General features: G+C 48.9%; 1 protein-coding gene across 2 annotated transcripts in view; it reads left to right on the top strand.

Annotated features, from left to right (window-relative positions):
- Zdhhc14 (zDHHC palmitoyltransferase 14) overlaps positions 1-22,450 on the top strand; it is a 254,567-nt gene that overhangs the window by 224,694 nt on the left and 7,423 nt on the right. For both annotated transcript variants that reach the window (XM_076859408.2, XM_076859407.2), the window contains exons 6-8: positions 9,312-9,414; positions 10,487-10,596; positions 13,608-13,710. In XM_076859408.2, the coding sequence (XP_076715523.1) occupies positions 9,312-9,414; positions 10,487-10,596; positions 13,608-13,710 (316 nt within the window). The remainder of the gene's footprint in view (positions 1-9,311; positions 9,415-10,486; positions 10,597-13,607; positions 13,711-22,450) is intronic.

Below are 22,450 nucleotides of genomic sequence, written 5' to 3'. Positions count from 1 at the left end.
CTTTTTAATGCACTTATATTATAGAAGGGGACTAGGGACAGACAATGTACAAAGGGGACCTGGAGGATAAATGCCGTAGATGTGGCCTGCCTTGTTAATGATGTGGGAAGCTGGAGTTTGCTAGAAGTTGGCTAGAAGAAAAGGTAGCCCAGGGAGTGCCTAAAAGCTCATCAGTGTGAGTAAGAACAAATCCAGTGGGAAAAGTCGTCCGACCCAGGGTGACCATCTTCCTACCACATTACCTCCCTGGACCCTCCTATTTCCAGGGAAGTTGCTTTGCTACATCTTTTTTTTTTTGGTTATTCAAAGATTGCAGAATCACATCGGTTACACATCCACATTTTTACATAAAGCCATAATAGTAACTGTTGTATTCTTCTACCTTTCCTATCCTCTACATCTTAAAGCCTCCTTTGCTGAAAGAAGACAGGCTCATCTCTCAGGGAATCAGTGGCATCACGAACCCTGGTCATTGAGGCATGATGGATGAGGCTGATTGCGACATCACACCTCCACAAAATCTGCCCTTTTGACTGACAGCAGTGCTGCTCACAGCTGGTCTCTTCTGGAGCAGATGTCTGTGAAGTCCTGAGCTCTTAACATTAGAGGAGTTTTCTAGACGACACTGCCTGAGCACAGTCGAATGCCACCTTCCCAAGTGCGCAGTGCTCTCGAGCAAGAAAATAACCTGTGTTTTCACGCTTTCAGCGGCCTCACACCTGATCTCCCGACCATGGTATAAAAATATTGTCCTGAGAAATCAGAGCACAGGCAAAGGCCTCTCATATCCAAGTAAAAACAATGTTGTTGAGGAAGTGACAGAGTATAGAAATGGCTAATTATCAACCAACCAAGCCACCTTCTCAGAAGTATCAATGTAAATGACGTGCACCTTGATCAACTACCAGTGCCTTGCAGCCCTTGGAAAACCCGGCAGGTCTGAAGGATAAGAACCTGCCTGCCATTACAATCGGGAAGTCCAGCAGGGTGGTGTGTCCAACCTGCAGTGTGGCCAGCTGGGAGGCTGAGAGGTGGGAGATCCCAGGAGCAGGCCCTTCCCTGTCTGTGCCCACAGCCCTGCTGGAGGTGCAGGAGGAGGTGCAGGAGGAGCCGAAGACCCTGGCTGCTGGGAGGGAGCACTCCCAGCCCCAGCCCTGGCCTGCTGAGCCTCCCTGTCTCCCTTCTCCTCTTTCCTGCCCACCTTCCATTGCCTGCCCATGGACTCCCCTTTGGTCTTTGCATCCAAGAAGCTGAAGCCTGGGGGAGGGGGCCTCTCAGGGCCAGTGGGCAGTGAGGTGCTGCTGGCCTTCCCCAGGGAAAGAGATGAAAGGAGAATCTTCTCCAAAAACGTGGGAGGGGCCCTCAGTCTACCCAGCCAAACCGTTTGAGATCCAGTTGGCAGCTCTTTCCTACAAATCCCTTTCCTGAACGCTGCCAGACCTGCAGTGACAAGGTCTAGAACAGCCTGCCCTGGCCTTGGGAGCACGTTCAGTCCAAAGGGCAGAGGGGGCGGGGGCGGGGGATGAGCCAGATCACAAACACGCTGGCTCCTTCTCCTCCTCAAACTCCTGCTGAGGGCCGGGTGGGGCTGTAAGGGCACGTCTTAAAGCACACTGAGTTTTAGGCACCATAAAAAGACACAGATTGCACTTGGCATGGGAGTCAGGAGAAGCTGCCCGTGCTACACAGAAAGGCGGAGGCTGAGGGCGTCTGCGCAGGTTTTGGAAATGGAGAGTGGGGGGGTTCTAGCAGGGGCCTGGGGGAGGGGCACCGGGGAGCCTGAGCCAGGCCTGGAGGCAGATGCAAGGGTGTGTTGGGGTAGATCCCAAGCCTGGCATTGGGTCGGCTCTCTCAAGGACCCACAGAGTGCCCAGCAGGTTGTTGGGCATCTGGAAGTGCAGGGCGCCCAGCCCACCTTTGCTCACACTCAGGTCCTGGGGAAGCAGGGAGGCACTGTGACAGCTAAGTCCTGGTGGGGCGGAGGGTGTGTGACAGCGTGAAGCCTGAAGGCAATGGGGTCCTTTCACCCCCTGAATGCTGGGGAACCAGGCATAATTTTTGGAGTGTGTGGCATCATCAGAGCTGGCTTGTCATTTTATTTCTCAAGAATATTCATCTTACAGCAGGGAGCATGACAGAGTGAAGTGGTGAGTGGAATAATGTGCACAGGAAAGACCCCCAGATGGAAATCAGTGACGAGGGGACACTCAGTGGGAACCAGCAGGGCAGTGGACATGGGAGCAGTGTCGTGGGAGGGGTGAGGGCCAGGAGGAGACAAAGCTGATCCTGAGGGTCCTTCTCAGGGTGCCCTGGAGAAAGAGGGTCACAGTAGAAGGGGAGAGCTAGCACTGGATTGGGAGAAGCCCAATCTGAGATATGTGTAAGAAGAACATTCTGAGATATGTGTAAGAAGAACTTTGAAGATTACACAGGTGGCCCTCCACATCGGCTCACAGCAACTTTAGGGTCCTTGGTAGCTCCTGCCTGTAAAATGGAAGGAGGGAAAAGATAAGTGCCTGAGAAGGTCCCAACCTCAGGAAACTACCAGTCAGGCCAGCTGGGAGCCACGTGGTAATACCTGCTCACACACGGTGATATGTGCTTGCAGACTCCTCAGGCTCTCGGAGGAAGAAGCCTCAGAACTCGAGCCAGGAGAGCCAGGGGTCCCTGGGCATCCTCCAGGAAGACCCCAGAGAGGAGAACCCTGCCATCCACAATCACAGCAGTGTAGCCTGACATTATGGCCCCACTAAAGGGATTGTAGTCACTTTTAATCATGACTTACTGTCCAGTTCTCCCCAAATGACAGGATTTTCTGTGGCTGATAAATCAAATGGTAATTGATTCTGCATCTGTGGAAGCTTTCCACAGAAAGCCTTCTGGTTCCTAATCTGCACTCACTGGGACACTTCCCCATCTGGAGGGCACCATGGCCTCGTGGGCATTGTCCGTTTTTATTGTCCGTCTTAATGGAATTTAATGGCGGGCTCACAGCTGGCCCGAGTGCATCATGTGGCACCTTCCCTGGCCTGTCCATCCTGATAGCTGTTGACGTTTAGAGGGACCCCAGAAAATGGAAGAACTGTGGTCCTGCTCACTGCGACACCTGGGCACCTGGGCTGAGAAGTTGAATGACGTCCCCAGTGAATGTTCCACAGGGACCAAAGCCACAACCTGGTTCTCCTAACTCCAGCCTTGCTCCCCTCAGGGAATGAGATGCTCCCCTCTCCCACAAACAGTCAGATTGGGGGAGTTTCATGAAGAATAGCATCAGATTGTATCTCATAAGATTCCAAAGTGGGGGAGATTGTTCAGTTTTTAAAATCACCCCAGTGAAACATGAGTGCATTCTGATTGTAAAAATGTTTCTAATAGCCAGAAAAATAAGAGTGAGAAAGGAAATGTTGACGCTTGCTCCATTCGTTGGTAGGAAGCCTGGCCAGTTTCTGTATGTCCTTCCAGAGTCTCCACAGAGCTGGGCACACACATGTGCTTTCATATACCTGTATATGACCAGGGGATTGTTAGTACCTGAAAAGGGTCCCACTGTTTGCCTTGTTTTATAATCTGATTAATTATTTCCTGGAGCTATTTATGCATCAATATATAAATCTACTTCATTCTTTTTTGCACTGTTTTATAAAATTCCAAGTGTACATAGGATAGTTCATTCTTCGATAGATGGATAATTAGGTCTCTTAGTTTTTTAACTGGTCAAAAAAATGAGATAGTGAGTTTTCTTCTATGTGGATCTTTGTGCACAAGGTTGGCATTCATCTGGGATTGATAACTAGTTGTGAATCTCTGAGTTGAAAGTTAAGCACATTGTAAATGTTGGTAGACCTGACAAAGCAAAAGGTTCTCTAAAGAGACTGCACCAACTTATCACCTGCACCCCTAACAGTCTCGCCAGCGCCTGGTATCAGTCTTGGCATTTTTGCCAATTTGAAGGGGAGAAAAATATCTCATTGTTCTAATTTCTGCTTTCTGTATGATAATCATGTTACACATGTTGGTTTTTTCTCTCTTATCACAAGGCACCAACTCATACCCGTGGTCCATTTTCTTCATGGGGTTATTTGTTTCTTTTCTGTTTACACATAGGAGTTCTTTATGTATTCTCAACAATAATAACCTCTTAAATCTCTTAAATATCTTCTGCCAATTTGTACCTCCTAGTCTGTTACTTACCTTTTAGTTTTACGTTTTTATGAAACAATGTTTATTCAGGAACTCAGTCTATAAATCTTACACTAGCTGGCTCCTAGATTTTGCCTTTCAAATTTACCCCCAAATTTATTTCCTTTATTTCCATCTAATATCTTTATATGCTGTTTATGTTAAACACAATAATTTGTCAGTTATATAATTTTGTCCCTGTGATGTGAGCTGAAATCCTTTCTCGCTCCCAAGTGTTTAGAGACATGTCCCAATAGTTCTTTCTATTCTGTTCCCATAGTTTGAGAACTTTTGGGTCTCAGTGTTCCTTTACACTGTTAAAAATTGAGGACCCCAAAGAGCTTTTGTATGCGTGTATCGTGTGTGTGCATGTGTGTGTGCATGTTGGTTATTTATAGTGTTTGAAAATAAAATTGAAAAAATTTTAAAATACAGTACCCGCCCAGTGCATCATGGGCAAGGGCACCTCCCAGGGGTAGGTAGCCCTGGAGGATACCCTCACACTGCAGGAGGGAGGGAGAGGGAAAATGACAAAGGCTGTTTGGAGATTGATGGGAATGTGGCTTTGACCTGGAGCAACCTTGAACACTTACTTTCTGGGGACTCTGAGGGTCCGTGGGCTGCACTTTGAGAACCACCTTCACCTTCACTGTTCCTTCACCCCCGTCCCACAAGCCTGTGTCTGGCCTCTGTCCTGTCCCATTGCTGCCCCTGCTGTTGCTGCCCCTTGTTTTACTGATTGGAAGTCTTCTCCTGCCTGCGGTTGGGGTCACCCAGCAGATGCAGAGAGCTGAACCTGGTATCTACAAGTGCTGAGGCCAGCTCTGCCCAGAGGACCGCGGAGCCCCTGCCCCCGTCTGCTCTGCCGTCAGAGCCCTTCTTATTATTTCCGAGAAGACATAAAGACAGGTGACGATTCTTTTTCAGAATTTCTCACCTGTTTTTGTACCTTTTATCACCTAGATGAAGTTTACAGTCTGTTAGTCAAATTCCATCTTTCAAAACACCAGTTGGGATTTTGACTGGGATCCTAGTGACTTCTCACATTAATTCTGGTGACTTCTTATATTGAGATCTGGCACATCCACACGCCTTCATTGCCCCATGTCCAAGCACGCGGGTGAAGTGGATGTGAGAGAAAGGATGGGGTCAAATGCCCCTCAGGTTCTGTCCTTCATAGAGATTGCCACGGCCCCTGCCCCAGATAGAGTAGCAGGCTTGCAGGTGACAGTGCACAGCTGTGTTTTCCTGCCCCGTCTGAGGTCATCCAACAAATGAGGAAAGCCTGCCAGACCTGAATCTAAAAGTGCTGAACGCTGGTGTCGACTCTGCCCAGAGGACAGAGGGGCCCCTGCAGCCATCTGCTCGGCCATCAGAGCCTTCCTCCTGGAGGCGCTGCTATTTCATAGTAGCCGCTAGGGAAAGAAACGATCTCAAGCAACACGTTCTCTTCTATCTTACACACCAGAACACTTAGTGTGTCCACAGGACAGAGAACCTGGAGCAGAATGACATGCGTGAGGACCTGGGGGCACACACACCTAGGGCACATCGAGAAACACCCCTACCACAGGGTAGCCCCAGGACCTCAACACTGCCCTGTGGGGAGCCTTGGGATGGAGAAGTCTAGAGACCAGGTTCACTTCTGTTCTGCCATGAACTGCTCTGCCCTCTCTGTGCCTCGGCCTCCTATCGAACAGTGGAGGGTTTTGAATAAATAGGGGCATCTTGCCTCCAGGTCAGTGTGGGTCCATGGTGGGCCTCAGGGGAGCTTTTAAGCCTCTTAATATTATAAGAAAATTTGTGTTCATGTGCATTTTTCTAAGACTAAGGCAGGAAGCCAAAGTTAAAGATATGGAGTCCCTGATCTCCCACCACTTGATTCTCCAATCCTGGGGCCTCCCAGGCGACCTTCCCACAGCATCTCCACGTCCACGCATGGCCTCTCCTCTGCTTACCTTCTCGCTGCACAGAGAGCCCCTGTTCCCTCAGGGGAGCGTGCTGGTCCTTCCCACCCTCACCTGAGCCCTGTGCAGAGCTGCATGCCCAGCGGGCACTTCTGGGGTTCTGAGGACTCAAGGGAGGGGCATCTGCAGGTCAGCACTTGTTGAAGTCACTGTCAACCCCCTCAACATCTAGTGCATTAACCAGTGGGCAACCTGTGGGATTGGGGCCATGGGGAGTTGGTAGCCATCCCCAGCCACTGTCTTAGTGAGGCTGGAGGAGCTGGCAGAGGCTGACAGTGTTGACTGCTCTAATTCAAACCCATCTCGGCAGTAAACACACAACCACTTATTAAACTGGCTCCCAGCGGAATTGGCTTGTTTCCTCTCATCTCTATTTTTTATTTTTTTAATATTTATTTTTTAGTTGTAATTGAACACAATATCTCTATTTTATTTATTTATGTGGTGCTGAGAATCGAACCCAGGGCCTCTCACGTGCAAGGGGAGTGCTCTACCGCTGAGCCACAACCCCAGCCCGTCCTCTCATCTCTCTTAAAAAAAAAAAAAGAAAAGAAAAAATTCAGTAAATGGGTTTTGATACACACAAGAAAATTTCTATTTCTCGATCTTATTATGCTGTAGATATTTTCAACATCTAGGGGGTGGGTCGGTGAGATGAGTTGTTTGGGTATTTGTGCCTCTGTGGATGTGAGGGGAATGAACTCCTTCAGCTGCCCCAGCATCTCGAATCCCTCACAGAGAGTGTCCCTATGTCCCCCAGCAGGGGAGATGGGGAAAGGAACCAGCCCTAGGCTCAGCGGTCTCACTGGCAGGGCTCATTTCCAGCATTTGACTCCCAGCTCTGCTAATTCCTAAGCACAATTCTTCACAGCTTCCCGCCTCGGTTTCCCTCTCTGCTACTAGGAATGCCCTCCCCTTGCATTGCTCTGGGGGTGGTGAGTTGGTCCATGTGAAGTCTTTGGAACGGTGCCTGACACATGGCCAGTGATGCCAGCCATTGTTCTGAGTGACAGCAATGATTTATTTCTCAAGACAACCTGACTGAGGGGCTGTCAGCTGGGAGACAGAGCAGAAAAAGTGGGCTGCATCTTGTGTCCTCCCTTGGATTCATGTCATTTTGACCCAGGGGCAGCCTAACAGCAGCACTGCCTTCTGTTATGGATGAAATGTTCCTGAAGAACGTGAGATAGGAATGTAGGAAGTTGTATTTTTTCTTGTTGCTGTAAACCTTTAAGAGTCCCCAGCCACTGGTCACATCACCCACTAATGGGGACAGTAACTGTAGGTGGTTTGCAAAGGGAGCAGCAGCCAGGAGATGGGCAGGAGCCCCTCTGCCTGTTGTGACTCTTCCCACTGTTACACACCGGTTTTTATATGGTTCACACATGTGAAACGTTGTGTCTATTTTTGATTCACTGTGGTTACACGTGGATTGTCAACTTTTGTTGACACACAGTATTTCTGAGATTGAGGCTCAGCTCTCTGCATGTTATTCAGTAAATATATCCTTTGGTTCCATTCTTTATTCTTTCCCTTTACCTTTGACCATGTCTGGTTCTGGCCTCACACATCACCTCCTGTTTTACCTCCCTGTGTCTTCTCCTTCCAGCTGAGACTCAGACTCATTACTGGTGTCATCGCCTCTTGCATCTCCTGGTTTTCCTGACTCGGTCTCCCCTCTGGTTCCCTCATCCTTTTCCCTGGATTCCCCTTCTGCTTTCCAGCCAGTGTGGGGAGTGAATCCCACCTGGCTGCCTCCCCAGGCTGTCCCTTCTTAGATGGAGCACCTCTGAGTCTTGACCTGTTGGAAGGCTACAGAGAACAAGGTCACCCATGCTCCATGGTCCACCATCTGTGTGTCCCATGTGCACACCAGGCTCCCAGCACAGCCATTTGCCCACTGCGGTAACCCTGGAGAAGCAGAAGGCTCACCCAGCCCAGTGGCAGCCCTGGTGGGGGATGCTTCCTTGCACCTCTCTTATCCTCTCTGGGTCCTCACCCTGCCCTCTCCCCCGTTGGCTTACAGCCCACAGAGGGAAGCCCATTCATTCCTCCTGTTTTGAGCACAGTCCCATGGGCTGGACAATGGCATTTGTTGATCGTGCTCTGACAGATTGTGGCACTGCACTGGGTAATGTATTCGGTTCTTCAAAAGATGAATTCTCTCCGACCTGGAAAAATCGATAGTGACGCATCAGCATGATCTCTACAACCTGCATCCTGGGAAGCCTGAGGAAAGTGCAAGGGCTTCCTTCCCCAGCCCGAAATTCATTGCCAGTGAATGCAAGATATATATATTTAACCCCCAGACCAGCCCCATGATGAATGGGGTCTTTCCTGAGAAACATCTGTATCTTGTAAGTAGAATTTTATAAACACTTGTAGGAGAAGAAAATTCTCTCATCCTTACAAATTGCCACACTCTCAGTTGCTTGCTCTCATCTGTTGAAGAAGGCCAAGCTGTTTCTCGTACGGCTGACACATCCCTGGCTGTCCTGTGAGGAGGAAGTCATGTCTCCAGCAGCTGAGCACAGCCTTTTGTGTCAGGGACAGGCTGAGGAACTGGGAAGAGGCCCCTAAGTAAGAGCAACCCCCTCCCCAGGGCCACTCTGAGAAATGCCCCTGCCAAATCAGAGGCAGGGACCCTTCTCTCAGTGGATGGCCCATTGAAGCAGAAGGTTCTGGACCTCAGAGGCAGTCCTGGGGGGCGACACCTGTTGGCTGTAGTCCTCAGCTTTGGAAAGGCGAGCATGCTCTCTACTCAATGTTTAGTCCTCCATCGAAGGCCTGCACCACTGCCAACCCAAACCCCTGGGCTTTCTGACCCGGGTGCCTCGGTCCTTGACTCCACCAGGAGTCACAGGAGAAGGTCAAGGTCCCGTGGGGAGGACAGTCCACTGAAGGAGGCACAGCTATAAATCGTGAGTGATGCTCAGGGAGCCTGCCAGAGCCACAAGTGCCCCACTGAACCAAGGGGACAGGGGGGACAGGAGAATGTGACATAGCTCCTGCCCCGTAGGAGGTCTCCCTCTGGTTAGAGGAAGACAGGCCGGCAAGGAGGGAGCCTGGGGAGCAGGGGGTGTCTGTCTCCCTACCCACTCCTTCCTGCCCCTGGGTGGCCGTGGAAGCTCGCCGCCTCTCCCTGTGCTCCTTGACTCGTGCCACCGTGCTGGAGGCCGTGGTGTGCTTCTTCTCTGTGTGGTCCATCGTTGGCCTCTCGGGTTTCCACACGTACTTGATCAGCTCCAACCAGACGACAAATGAAGACGTAAGTGCCTGACCGCACGGGACGCGGCGCGCGGCTGGGTTGAGCGGTGGAGGCGGGAAGGAAGAGGTCGGGGCCAGCTTCTCCCACACCCCACTCCAGATGTGAGCCTTGGAAACAGAGGACACACTGGGGAAGCACTTCCGGGTGTTGTCCTGTCTCTGTTGGGCAGCTTTGCATTCTCCTGTCCTTTCCTGACCATGTCGGTTGGAGACTAAGAATGGCCAAACGGCACCCAGTTCTGGCCCTGGGGAGAAGGTTCTTTCTATTCCTCCTAAATAATTTTGGAAGCAACTCATTGCCCTTCCCCTAATAGACAGAGACCAAGGCAGCCTGACATCTTGAGTCTCCCTTTCATGTTAAATGTCTGTTTAGCCCCTGAATTTAACTTTTTACCTGGGATCACCTACCTGTCTACGTACACAGGCCAAAAGGGGGAACAGAAGAGGAATCGTAATGATGGATATGTTTTTTGATAAGCATGGTCCTCACTGCTCTTAATACTTAGATTTTGACAGAAGTCTCTATCCATACATGAATCAAATGTCTCAGAATAGGCCAGGCTACCTTAAACAAGAACTTGAGAAAAAAATGGTGGTGATAAAATACATGAGATAGAAGACTACTAAAAGAGCTAATTAGGTAACTGTGAATATTACAATCTGCCAAACAGACACTTTAGCAAGACTGTGAGGCTGAATTCTTACATCTAAATTGGCAATTTGGGGACCACATTTGCTTTTCCAGCATCCATTCATCTAATTGTCATCAGGGTAGTAAATGTGAATATGAAAATACCTCCACTGGCTTGTGTGAGAGGACCTTTCAGTTCCATGTGGTATAAATAGAGATGGTTGTCCCCAAAGAATGTCAGTCTCTCCCTATCTAAGCTGCTGCTTGGGACATGTTTCTAAGTTTGCAGTAAACCAGTTTTCCTTTGGAAAAGTACATCTCCTGGTGAAGACATGAATAAAGATTATTTGCATTCCTCATGGGTTTCCCGTGATCCAGTTTGCCTAAACTTTGGCATCAGCGTGAAGGATGCTGTATGTTATTGATTTTCCTTGTCTTTCAGATTAAAGGATCTTGGTCAAATAAAAGAGGTAAAGAAAATTACAATCCCTACAGCTACGGAAATATCTTTACAAATTGCTGTGTGGCCCTGTGTGGGCCCATCTCTCCAAGGTAAGATTCAGAAACTACGGTGTTCTTCACAGATGTTGAAAGAGCAAATTGCTGTGTGGTGGTAGCCCAGGCCTTTGGAGACAGAGGCCGGGGCTGTGCCTGGTGGAAACCTGGTGCAGCTGGTCACACTCACCAATGACCACCAGCTCAGCTCTCCCCTTTGTGTCAGGCAGACACAATCTTAATGATAAACAGATCTGGCTTCCTTTGGTCACACTTCACATCATATTTGGTCTTGAGCTGAATGTATCAGATTTGGGGAAGATTCCCTAAAGCTCAAGATAGGAAAAAGGATGTCTCTGGCAAACAGGGAGCCAATGTAGGAAGCAGTTAGAAAACTGTAGAAACAAGTGCTAGAGCTGAGTTGTAGAGGATATAATTGCTGAAATAGTTCCTCGAGGGCAATCCATGTGGCCTGGAGAGTTGAGATTGCAGGCTATTAACGATGACGATATCAATCATGGCAGCGGCTGACACTTATGAGATTCATATGCAGCCTGGCTGTGAGTGGGTTACAGGTAAGAGCTTTTTAAAAGCTCACTCTGTATGTGTGGGGAAGGTACCATTATCTCTCATTTTATAGATGAGGGAATTCAGGGACAGGATTTAAATCATGTGCCCGAGACCACGGCTAGTAAATGCCAGCTAGCCAGGCCGCCTGCCAACAGAAGCAGTGTATGTCCCCAGGGGCAGGTGACATCTGGATCAGAATGGTGCAGGGTCAAAGTACAGCCAGGGTTTGGATATTTGTGAGTTGGGCCCCAGGAGATGATTCCCTACAGATCAACCAACCAGTCATCAACAAGAAATGGACAAAACAGAGAAACCACAAAGGCCACTGGATTGTCTCCAAGGCAGTCCTCCTGAGCACCTAGACCTCACTAGAGTGAGCTCTGGGGACACACACACCTTCATGTTTGTGTCAGCCTCAGTGAACACTCATTAGTGAAGTAAAAGTAATGCAAAGGAGAAAAGAAAAGAAAGCAAGCCCAGGATATGTCCACGACCATTCTCCAGCAGTTCTGGGCCACGGCTGGTCAAAGTCATCATGGTGCCATTGGGTCACTAGAAATGAATCCTTTTATGCCTTTGGCCTGGGGAGTTGGGAGCCCAGCATACCTTTCTCCTTAACGGAGACCTCCGCTGACCCCCAGAACAGCTGCTCAGAGGATTCCTGCAGAGGTCGGGGTGGGGGGGTGCTGGGGGGAGGCAGGAGCTGCCAGGGTCTCTGGGATAGGGGCCACCCAGGTGAGGGTTTGACCAGTTTGGTAGGGGTCAGCCCATCATGGAGACAGCTCCAGAATCTTCTAGACCTCCTTCTCAGGGCTCCTTAGGTCAGCTCAACAGCTCTCTCAGGAAGTCCTTGAGCCATTTTAGGTTATTCCTAATAAAGGGGTGTTGGAAGGGTATAAGAGCAAACTGAGCATCTTTTCCCTTGTCTGAATATACATTTGAGTCCAGGAAAGGGATTGAAAACTCTCATCCTCTGTCCAAGTCTCTTCTCTAGTTCCTGAGTCCTGGATTTGCACATGGCACTACTCTCTCTCTATAAATCAAATTGTGTCATAACCAAAATGATTTCTTTCACAAGTGGATTAAATGTGCTGTTTTGGCTGGGTTGGGCCATATTCTTTCCAAAATCCAAGTTTTTTTGGGTGGGCCATCTCTCCAGGATGGCTCTCCCCTTCAAACTGCTTGAATTGTTGTTAAAAGGTAAACTGAGGCATTTTCGAATGTTATAGAAATGATTTGGGCAGGTAGTGACTCATGAATCAAGCAACTCCAGGCTGCAAGTGGTTTGGGGCTACACGGAAAGGTCCTGGGGAGGCTTTATATAGGGTGAGATTCGCTCCAGTGGATCACCCCCAGGGAAAGCCTCGGTCCTTGAGGCTGATCCTCTCCTGGGGGTTCCTCTAAGAGCCTCCAGTTGCAGCTCCCTGACACAGGGAGGGCTTGTTCCCCCAGTGGTCTCTTAACCTGCCACTCCAGCCCAGCCTACAGCCCTCTGTGCCTTCTTGGGCTAAGTCCTGTAGCTTCCCAGAGCTCCATAGCAAAGTGCCATAAAACAGGGGACGGACCTTAAAACAACAGAAAGGGTCAGGCCTGCTTGGTGGGTGTCAGCCCCTCGTGACAACAGCTTGAGATTCACCCAGAAACTCCTTCTGGGGTTCCTTAGGCCAGGAGCTTTCTCAGGAAGCCCTTGAAAACTATTCTTTCACCTTTTGGAGGCTGAAACCAAGGTGCAGGCAGGGCTGTTCCCCCTGAGACTGGAGCAGGGCGCTTCCTTGCCTCTGCCTGCTCCTAGTGGCTGCAGGCCTTGCCCAGCAGGTGCGTCCTCCATTCTCTGCCTCTGGGTTACACAGCCCCCCACCCCATGTGCCTCCGTTCCTACAAACAATGTTCCCTCCCTATTGTCTTCTCCTCTTTGTGAGGACACTGGTCACATTGGATTAAGGGTCACCCAATTAAGTATGAACTTAGTGTAGATACATCTGCAAGGACCTTGTTTCAAACTAAGTTATCCTCACAGACACCAGGGGTGGAGCTTCCACGTATCTTTTTGTATAATTCAACCCAGGACATTCCCCTTGCCACCAACACCAGTGGGCAGTGGAGCAAGAGGGAACAAAGGACAGCGGTGGGGGCTTGAGCAGAAAAACAGGTGGCCAGGCACAGGAGTGTATAAGGCCAAGCCGTGGCTTTGTCCCCTGCAGTACACTGGAACGTGGCAGGTGCTGGGGACACATTTGCTGAATGAATGTGATAAGAAACATGGAGTTAGGTCTGCAGAGAGAAACTGGTGGCAGATTGTGGCAGGATGAGGTGAGACCAACTAGGAGTATCCCACGGTGAGGGGTCCAACAGAGGGATGTGGGGTCTCCTACAGGGGTCAGGCATCTAGACGGGCAAGGAACCAGTGACCCAGGCCTTTTAAGGGTAGACGGGATCCCAGACCCACACTCCAGTCCTGTTGCTGGCATCTCTGGATTTTCTTCTCTTCTCTCTTGCAGCTTAATTGACAGAAGAGGGTACATCCAGCCTGACACTCCGCAGCCAGCAGCGCCCTCCAACGGGATCACCATGTATGGGGCCATGCAGTCACAGAGCGACATGGTAGGGGCCGCCTGCACTGGGGGTCACTGCTCCCCGCTTCTGCTTACACGTTCTCTAACCCAGTAACAAACCAGGTGCCGAGCCCCTGGCAGGAGGGGCAGCCCAGACACCCACGTGACTGTTGGGCTGGCAGTAGGGAATGAAATGGCAAACTAGGGCAATGTCCAATAAGGGACCATGGCCACTGAGCCTGGCTCGTTGTGCAGGGGAAGCACACACATACACAAGATCTCTTTGTCCAAACAGCATGTGGCACACTGATGGGAAGCCCCTTCTACAGAATCAGGGGATTCCCTGTTCCACCAGGGCTGGCTGGTTGGATACCCTCTACTTCCTGTGCTGTCCACAGGCCCTGCCCCCTGCCCTCATGGCTAAGTTTGCAGGATGATCTGCCCCTTCTCCCTCCTTCAGCCTGAACCTGAGACCAGCCCCTCATCACAAATAACTAGACCAGGTCTTCATTCACAGCAAATCCTAAGAACCCCACTCCCTACCACCACAGTACGGGCACACTACAGTGGGAAGCCTGAAGCACTTGCAGGTGGACATTGGAGGCAGGCAGGAATCTCCCCATGGACACCTGCAATCACAGCATAGCCAGGTCCCAGCCCTCGGTGCCTTAAATTCCTTAGGTGTCTGAAGGCAATGGCCTCCCTTATTTCCCTAAAGAAGTTTCCCGTTTCTGCCAAGAAGTCCGTGCTACGCCAGCTGCCCCAGTGCTGTTTAGTCTTTGTAGAACCGAATCACCCCCAGTTTGCGTGCTGTGCAGATCTAAGAGCTCAATTTAAGGGGACACAGGGAATGGCAGCTCCTGGGGTGTGTGCAGAGCTCAAGGTGAAGGTCAGCAGCCCCAAGCTGTCTCCATGAGCTGTGCTGAGGAAACCACTTCATTCCTGGTCACCTAGTGGCTCAGAAGGATGCCGGGCTTATTTGTGGCTAGTGCAGGTGTCTCGTCCAGGCTGCTTTGCTTCGCTGGTAACTAATCTCCTTTAAAATTGAGTATGTGTACGTCACGGTCCTTGCCACTTCCCTCTGTGAGCAATCAGGAAGCCTCTTGTTCTGTCCACCCAAGTGACCCTGAAGGTCACACCCCATATTCTTCAGAGAAGGAAAACAAGGGCAGAGAGAATCAGAGACAGGCTCACAAAGAAAGGGGACTGCGTTTATGGAGCACCAACTGTGTTCAAGGTGCTTGATGATCTCATTTAATCCTAAACCAACAGTGAGAAATTGTTGTTCACATTTTTTGTTAAGTTGGGAGAGGTTGTCACCTACCTGACAGCACACAGACTCTGGTTTGTGGATCCAAAGCCCATCCGAGGACTCCAATGCCCACCTTCACTTTGTAGACTATACTCCTTCAAGGGCACAACCTTAAAGACAAGTATGCCCAGGCTCAGGAACCTTCCTTGGTCACTTTCAGGTGCACCAACAATATCCTATAAGGACGGCCACCAGAACGGTGACCAGGGTATACACTGATCACTTCCCTGACATGAGCATGTGCTCATATGTGCCTACCCTCCCATTCATCAGGAGACTCATCGGGGTTCCTGGGATGTGCTGAGGACCAACCTAAGACCTGGGGCTACAAGACTGTAGGATATAACTCCCCTTATCTTTAAGGGGTCCACAGCCAGGTGAAGGAAACATTAGGAACCTTCATAGAAGAGACCATGGATGGCGACAGGTATTATGGACCCCAATGGACTTAGGTTAGTCTCGCTCAGTTAGCACTGACCCAACCCATGCTGTGCATCTTCTCTAGATTTAAAAAATAAACAAAGGCTATCTTGAAGGTTCTGCTGTCACCAGCAAGCATCTTGAGGTCAAGAGGGGATGGCGCCTAATTCGTGAACTCAACAAACATTTATGGATCCCCTGTTGCATGCCTCTGTGATAGAGTAGCCCTGAAGAAAGAAATGGGGTGGTTGCTTCTCTCCACGTGGTTCGTCAGAGTCACCTCTGGATCCATCAGGCTGGAGCTGTGCTGTGACTCTGGTTAAGGGCACATCACTGCAGGTGTGGGCCTGGAGCAAGTGGGCAGGTTGTGGTACTGGTCTGTTCCTGGGGGACAGCCACCTCCCAAGCAACCAGCAACCCTGAAGGCTGAACCCCGATGCCATAGCACCATGTGAGGACCCGCAGAGGGGAAGAGCCTTGTAACAGTTTCCTACTGTGATTCCACTCAATGTCGGGCTCCTTTTTATGACACCGACTCATCTGTGGGCCAGGGCGCCCCATCAGGAAACAAGAGGACATTAAACCCAGACTCCCCACTCTCCAGTCCTCTGCTGTGTCTCCAGATGAGAACAGGAGGGAGCCAGGTGTGGCAACCACATCGCACCGAGCACCAGGCTGATCAGGCCACCCAGACAGAGCTCTGGAGCCTCTTCAATGCTGACCAAGGAACCAGTGGTGGTGTGAGTCACAATGGAGCCTGGATGTGGACCTATGGTCCTGGGTCACCTGCCTCATGAGGTCTGTCATGTCCCTGCGCCCCACACACCTGGATATAGGTGCACACACACCACCTCCCGTGGCCCTGCTCAACACCTGCACACACGCAGGGGAGGAGCTTGGTGGGCCCTGTGTTTAGGTCTAACTGAAGAGCTAGGAAGAGGCCCTGAAAGTCCATGGTGTGAAGGAACAAGCAAGGCCAGGCCACACAGAGCCACAGCCCTGGTGAATTCTGCTCCCCTGTGAGCTCAGACATATGGCGTTTCACGTGCAATATCAGGACACGTTCCCCCTGTGAAGCCTATGGGCTCCAAGGTAAAGAAGCCCTCCTTTGGTGAGTCCCACCATCTCCCTTCTCCCTATCAGAGATGAGACTTTTAGAAATCTAAGAATTCTGGAAGTCAGACCCCCGTGAGCATGGCTCCAGATTTGTAATGCACAGAACTGCCAATCACGCCCGGAGCCGGGATCTTCCAGCCAGTGGCAGAAGCTGGACACAGACATCTTCCACCTGGTGAGCGCTCCAGAGTCACTCACCTAGGCTCTTAGCCTTCTCTTGGAGAAGATTCCAAGAAGATTTCTTGGAGAAGAAAGAGGGGATGGAGACTCATTGTCAGAGACAGGGCTGCTGCTCACTCACCAGATGAGTGACCTTGATGGTTGCTTGACCTCACTCTGCCTCAGTGTTTTCACCCACAAAATGGGAACATTGGTATCCTCACTGGTAGCTTTTCTATGAGGAGTGGGCTAATACCTATGCAAGCACTTAGCACCCTAGCCTAGCACAGGGTATGTACCATATAAGGGTTAGCTATGGACATTGTCATCAACTCCCTGATGTCCCTGGGACATGATGGGCAACAGCAATTGTATCCACTTGGAGCAGCTGAACAGCAGACATGACTCCAGGGTGTAAGGCAGGACAGGAAGTGCACAGGGGCCTTGGTGCCTTGGATCCATCTTGGGTTTCGTTTGGTAGATGGTGAGAAAACCTCACGGTAATAGCTTCAGATTTTCATGTAGATGAGGATGGGAATGGTGCAGGAGACCTGGGTGGAGGCTCTGTGGGTGGAAGGGACACATGCCACTGAGAAGCCAAGGTGAATAGCGGAGGCCTTGCAGGAGACCTGGCGGCCAGCAGGCTGGTCGGGTCAGCAGAGGCGGGTCAGAAAAGCAGCAGCCCAGAGTAGGGGTTGAGAATTAAGATAATGCTGGGGGCTGGGGGAGGTCAACCAGGAGGCCACCAGCTGGGTGAGTGATGGAAGTTCAAGGGGAGATGTGAGTAGGGGGCTCACTTGGGCATGTGGAACCTGTTGGCCAGAATTCTGATTCCTGGTGCCATTGGGGAAACACCCATTAGGCAGCTGAATGAAAAACCGGGGAAGGTTTGCTTCCTGGTGTTGATGAGGAAATGATAGGGTTGGGAGAAATTCATTCTGAAATAATGGAGACGTTCATTGATTTTACTGATTATTCTAAAAGTACCTGTCACGTTGGCATTGAAAAAACTAGAAGACTTGCTCAAGTTGATCATCTAAGATATTAATCCAAGTTCATCTCACATGCTGGGAGATTATTTTCTAATTAGCACTTATTATATCTCCCTCTTTCTCCATCCACCTCTGCCAGCGCTCTCCCCGCTAAGGCAATCAAGTGTCTTGGTCTAATTGGGTACTAGAGTGGTAGAGAGCAGGGTGCGGACCAGAGACCCCGATCAACACTTTGGGGCTGTGTGGTCTTGGAGGCTTCACTGAACCCCCAGAGTCTACATGCACATGTGTAAACTGAAGGGAACAAGGACACCCATGTCCTGCCCTGTGATTAGAACCGACTGAGAGCCTGCCTGTCACACCTTCTTATTGCCAGTCTACAGCGTAGAGCTGGGCACAAGGTAAGGGCTGTTAACTGTTCACCGGAATTAATGTGAAAATTCCTCTCGCAGGATCTGACTCATGGAGGGTCTTCTTTTCCTCATTATTCCCATCTTCTGATTTTGCCACAACTGCAAAAAGCTCCATCCATCCTTTATGTTGAACGAGGAACTAGAGAGGAGTTTTCTTTGGTGCAGTAACACATCAAGATGGCTTCATGACGCAGTAGCCTCTCTAGGGTCAAGACAATCCACGAGAGGCAGGGTCTGTGGTTGTTTTACCCATTAGACACGGTAGGCCAGTGTCTGTGCACTTTCCACAGACCTCTAGGAAAAGTTTAAGATCTGGGAAAAAGATTATATGCTTTAAAACATGAAAGTGACAAAATCAAAATCAAAATTAATAAATGTTTAATGTCTAGAGACACATGAATATATCAACTTCATCGTTAAATTTAGCATTCATGAATATTTCATTACATTTGAAGAATGAGTTGTAGCTTGAGTTTTTCTCACTTCATAAGAATTCCCAAGCACACATGAATACATAGAAACCAGCACCAATTATACATCGAGCAAGTTGCTCATAGACAGGTGCTTGAAAAAAATCTAAGTGACTTGGAGCTCCATACCCTTCTTTTTTATTTATTCATTTATTTATCTTTAGTTGTAGATGGACACAATACCTTTATTTTGTTTATTTATTTTTATGTGGTGCTGAGGATCGAGCCCAGTGCCTCATACATGATAGGCAAGCCCTCTACCACTGAGCCACAACCACAGCTCTCTCCCCTACCCCCACCCCACCCCACCCTGGGCCCTTCTCATCCCACCAGGCTGCCTTCACCACGAGGAACCCAGGTTGGCTCTCTGCTTAAAGATAGAGAAATCCTTTGGGTCCCAGGGTTCCTACTCACAGCTAGGAATGCCCCAAGTACATGAGCACATCTTCAGGAGAGGATGAGGTGTGTTCTTTGTGGCCCCAACAAAGTTAGTACTAGGACCAGATGGCAGGCTTGGGATTCAGTTCTTCTCAATCCAAGAGGGAAACGCCAACACCTAGAGGTCACGGAGACTGGGGGTCCTCACTCCAGAGACGCCAGCCTGAGAGAGCAGAGCTCCGCCCAGCAATGGGGGACAGAGGATTTCAACATTGGCTTTCAGCTGCCCATTGGCCTTCGGGGTCCCTTCCAGTTAGGCAGACACCACTTCTGCTCATTCTGCCTTGTCACCATGCCAACAGCACTCCGTTCTATGGTCCATTTCTAGGTCCCTGAGGCACCTCGAGTGGGCCTTTCAATGGTTTCCATCTCTCCTTATGGGCTCCTGTAGGGTAGGTTCCAGGCTGACAGGTACAGAAAGAGCCATGGAGCAGGGCTGGCCCTGAGCAGAAGTCCCACCCCACTCTCCTCTTCCCAAGCGCTTTGTGTTCATACCACACGGTGTTCACCAATTCCCCCGCCAGAACAGCCCGTGACCATGCCATTCCAGGCCTTTGTCATCGAGATCTCCTTCTGACCATTCCACAGATTACCAAACAGTCACAGAGAGCTTAAGTAATTTCCTAAGGAAAGTTTTGCAGTCTGATCGCAGAGTCTCTGCTCTATATCATGCTCTTCTGCCTCAGGAAGAATCACTTACAGAGAGCAGGAAGGCATCTCCTTCCCCACTCTTTCAGTCCCAACAACCCATTATCCTCACCCTCTCTCCCTGTGAAAATCCACTCTTAGGAAGGGATCGATTATGAATCATTGATACCTTGAGGGAAATTTAACCCAAATTTCATGAATATATGAATTTCAATTATCAATGAATAGTTTACCCTCTATTAAAAACACTTGTCTTTGATAATAATACGACAACAGCAACAACAATGATAATCTAGTGTTTCAAGGCTGTTTGTTCAGTACTATATCCCCAGCATCTGGAATAGTCCCTGGGATGGTTGATTTCAGCCCATGTTCATGAAGAGAGACGGGGAGAAGGAGAGAACAGCGAGATTCAGATCGACTACAATGTGCCCAACACTGGGATAAATGTTTTACATGCATTATCGACTCCCTAAATCCTCACGAAGCCATCTGATGTGGGAATTTTAATTGCCCCTTGGAGGAGACAGGGACTGGGGATGTTAAGTCTGTGGCATAGCCAACGAGCGGTAGATCTGCCATTTCTTTCTTGGCAGTCTGAAGCCATGAAAACTGCTCTTTGTAACCACTGTACCTAAAGTCCCCCGTGGGGAAGGTCTTCTTATGAGAGCAGGGGTACAGAGGCTCCTCCCAGGGCTGAGGAAATCAAGCCACACAGGCTTTCTCTACAGAAGGATGATCAACTTCCTACAGTCTGTCACAAAACCAGACCACGGGACTGAATGTGTAATGTCCCCATCATCCAACCTACACCTTGACATTTCTACTCTATTACAAATGGCAGGGTTAATCATGGCAAGTAGAGTTAACTCTTTTTTTTCTCTACTTGCTTCCCTAAGACCAAACCGTTTGCAACACTTCAGACTAGTCTAGTGGAAATCAGAAACTCATTCACCAAGTGAATTATTGACCTGTTTTAGTATTACACTGCTTGGAGTTTACCTAATTCTGGGGGCTCTGAAATTCATTGTTTTTCATCAAATTGTGACACTTTGGGCCATCCTTTTTTATTTTATTTTCCCTTCTTATTTCTTTCTCTTTCTTCCTGGACCTCCAATTATACATACGTTAGGCCATGATATTGGCCCCGAGGATAGGGCTTGAGGCTCTGAGCCTTTTTCTTTAAACTCTCTCTCTCCTTCAGGTTGTGTGATTTCTTTTGCTACATCTTGATGTTCACTGATTCTTTCTTCTGCTGTCTCCTATCTCTGTTAAGCTTATCCAGAGAAGTTTTCCTTTTAGTGATTATACTTTTTATTTCTAGAATTTTCATTTAGCTCTATCCCATTTTCTTATTGATTTATATGCCTATTGATACTTAATTGAAACTGGACATTTTTATAATAATGTAGATGTTGTTATCTTTCTCTGAAGAGTTCAATTACTGGCTTATCACTTGAACTTGTGTAGGTCTGTATTATATTTAGCTAGAGTAGACCTATGAGAAGTTCAAGAAGTTTCTCAGAACCCTCTAAGTATGTCTTCTTTGAATGTCTTGTAAGGATTTCTTTTTCAGGGTTTGTTAGGGTGGGTCTAGGGATCTTTCTTTAGGGCATGGTTCTTTCTCCTAAGGCACAACCCTTCTTATGTCTTGGTTGGAGGCCAGGTATTAGTGGTGTTGATGATATCCGTATCCCCAGTACTACTTTTCTCAGCCTCTAGGCTTTCTGTTCCACTCTCCACCCCACTGCAACTTCTGTCTTGTAAGCCTTGGGGTAGAGGGTTCTCAAGTGCACAGCAGAGCACTTTGCTACAGACAAGTCCTAGTGGGGACTCCACTAGAACTTGTGGTCCACCTTCTGCATAGCATCCTCATATCCATTGCCTGGGCTACAAACCAAGTCACTTTAACGTCTTCATATTCCAATCTGTTTTCTTCACTCAGCAGAACTGCCATGACCTTCTCAGACTCTAGCTGTATGCCAGGTTGGGAAATTGTCCCCTAAGACAAGAACTGGTTGGTCACGGGCTTGCTTTGTGAGTTTGCCTCCTCTCAGGGTTTGTGGTCTTGCATTGTTCATTGTGTGCTACTTTGGCACCGTTTGCTTCCAGTATTTTGGGCAGGTCTGTCTAGTCCTTATATGCAGAGTAAAGGCTCATCCACTGTCTGTTTTCCTTCATTTCTGGGAGGAGAAGTCTTGTCTCTACAACTACAGGACATGTTGCAGCTGATGTCACCATCTGCCCTAGACACACATTTTTGCTAAACTTCACCAGTAATAAATACTGAATTAGCTGTGGGATATGATTACTCTGACCCAAAACCAGTTCCAGTGCTTATCTGAAGGATGAGCATTTATTGACACTCAAGATCAAAGGATCAAATTTTGGTCTATCATTTTATTTTAGGACCAATATCCAGATCAAGAAGCCATTTAATGTATGATAGGAAAAGTGCTCCTAGGGAGATACACACTCTACATTTTAGAAATTAGAGATATTTTCTAATTAATTATAAGTCTTAGACAAATGCTGTGACATTGCAGGTCAGAAAAATTCAATGAATATTGATAGACAACTGGCACCTAAGTACACGCTGTGCCTTAGTCGTTGTCTCAGAAATGGAAAACAATCACCAGTAACTAACCATCTCATGCAAGTTGGGGTGGTGGTAGTTACCTAGTGCCTAAGTGAGCTTCCTTCTAACAGATTCTCAAGGAATAAAATGATAGAGGCATGAAGTCACACTTAAAGCATCATGTTGGCATGTGGGACTGCAGATGTGGCCTCTGCCATCCAACTCATGAAATTCTGAGGAGCT

Source organism: Callospermophilus lateralis, chromosome 6 (genome assembly GCF_048772815.1).
Source record: "Callospermophilus lateralis isolate mCalLat2 chromosome 6, mCalLat2.hap1, whole genome shotgun sequence".
In the NCBI taxonomy this organism is placed as follows: domain Eukaryota; kingdom Metazoa; phylum Chordata; class Mammalia; order Rodentia; family Sciuridae; genus Callospermophilus; species Callospermophilus lateralis.
This window is presented reverse-complemented; position numbering and strand designations above follow the sequence as displayed.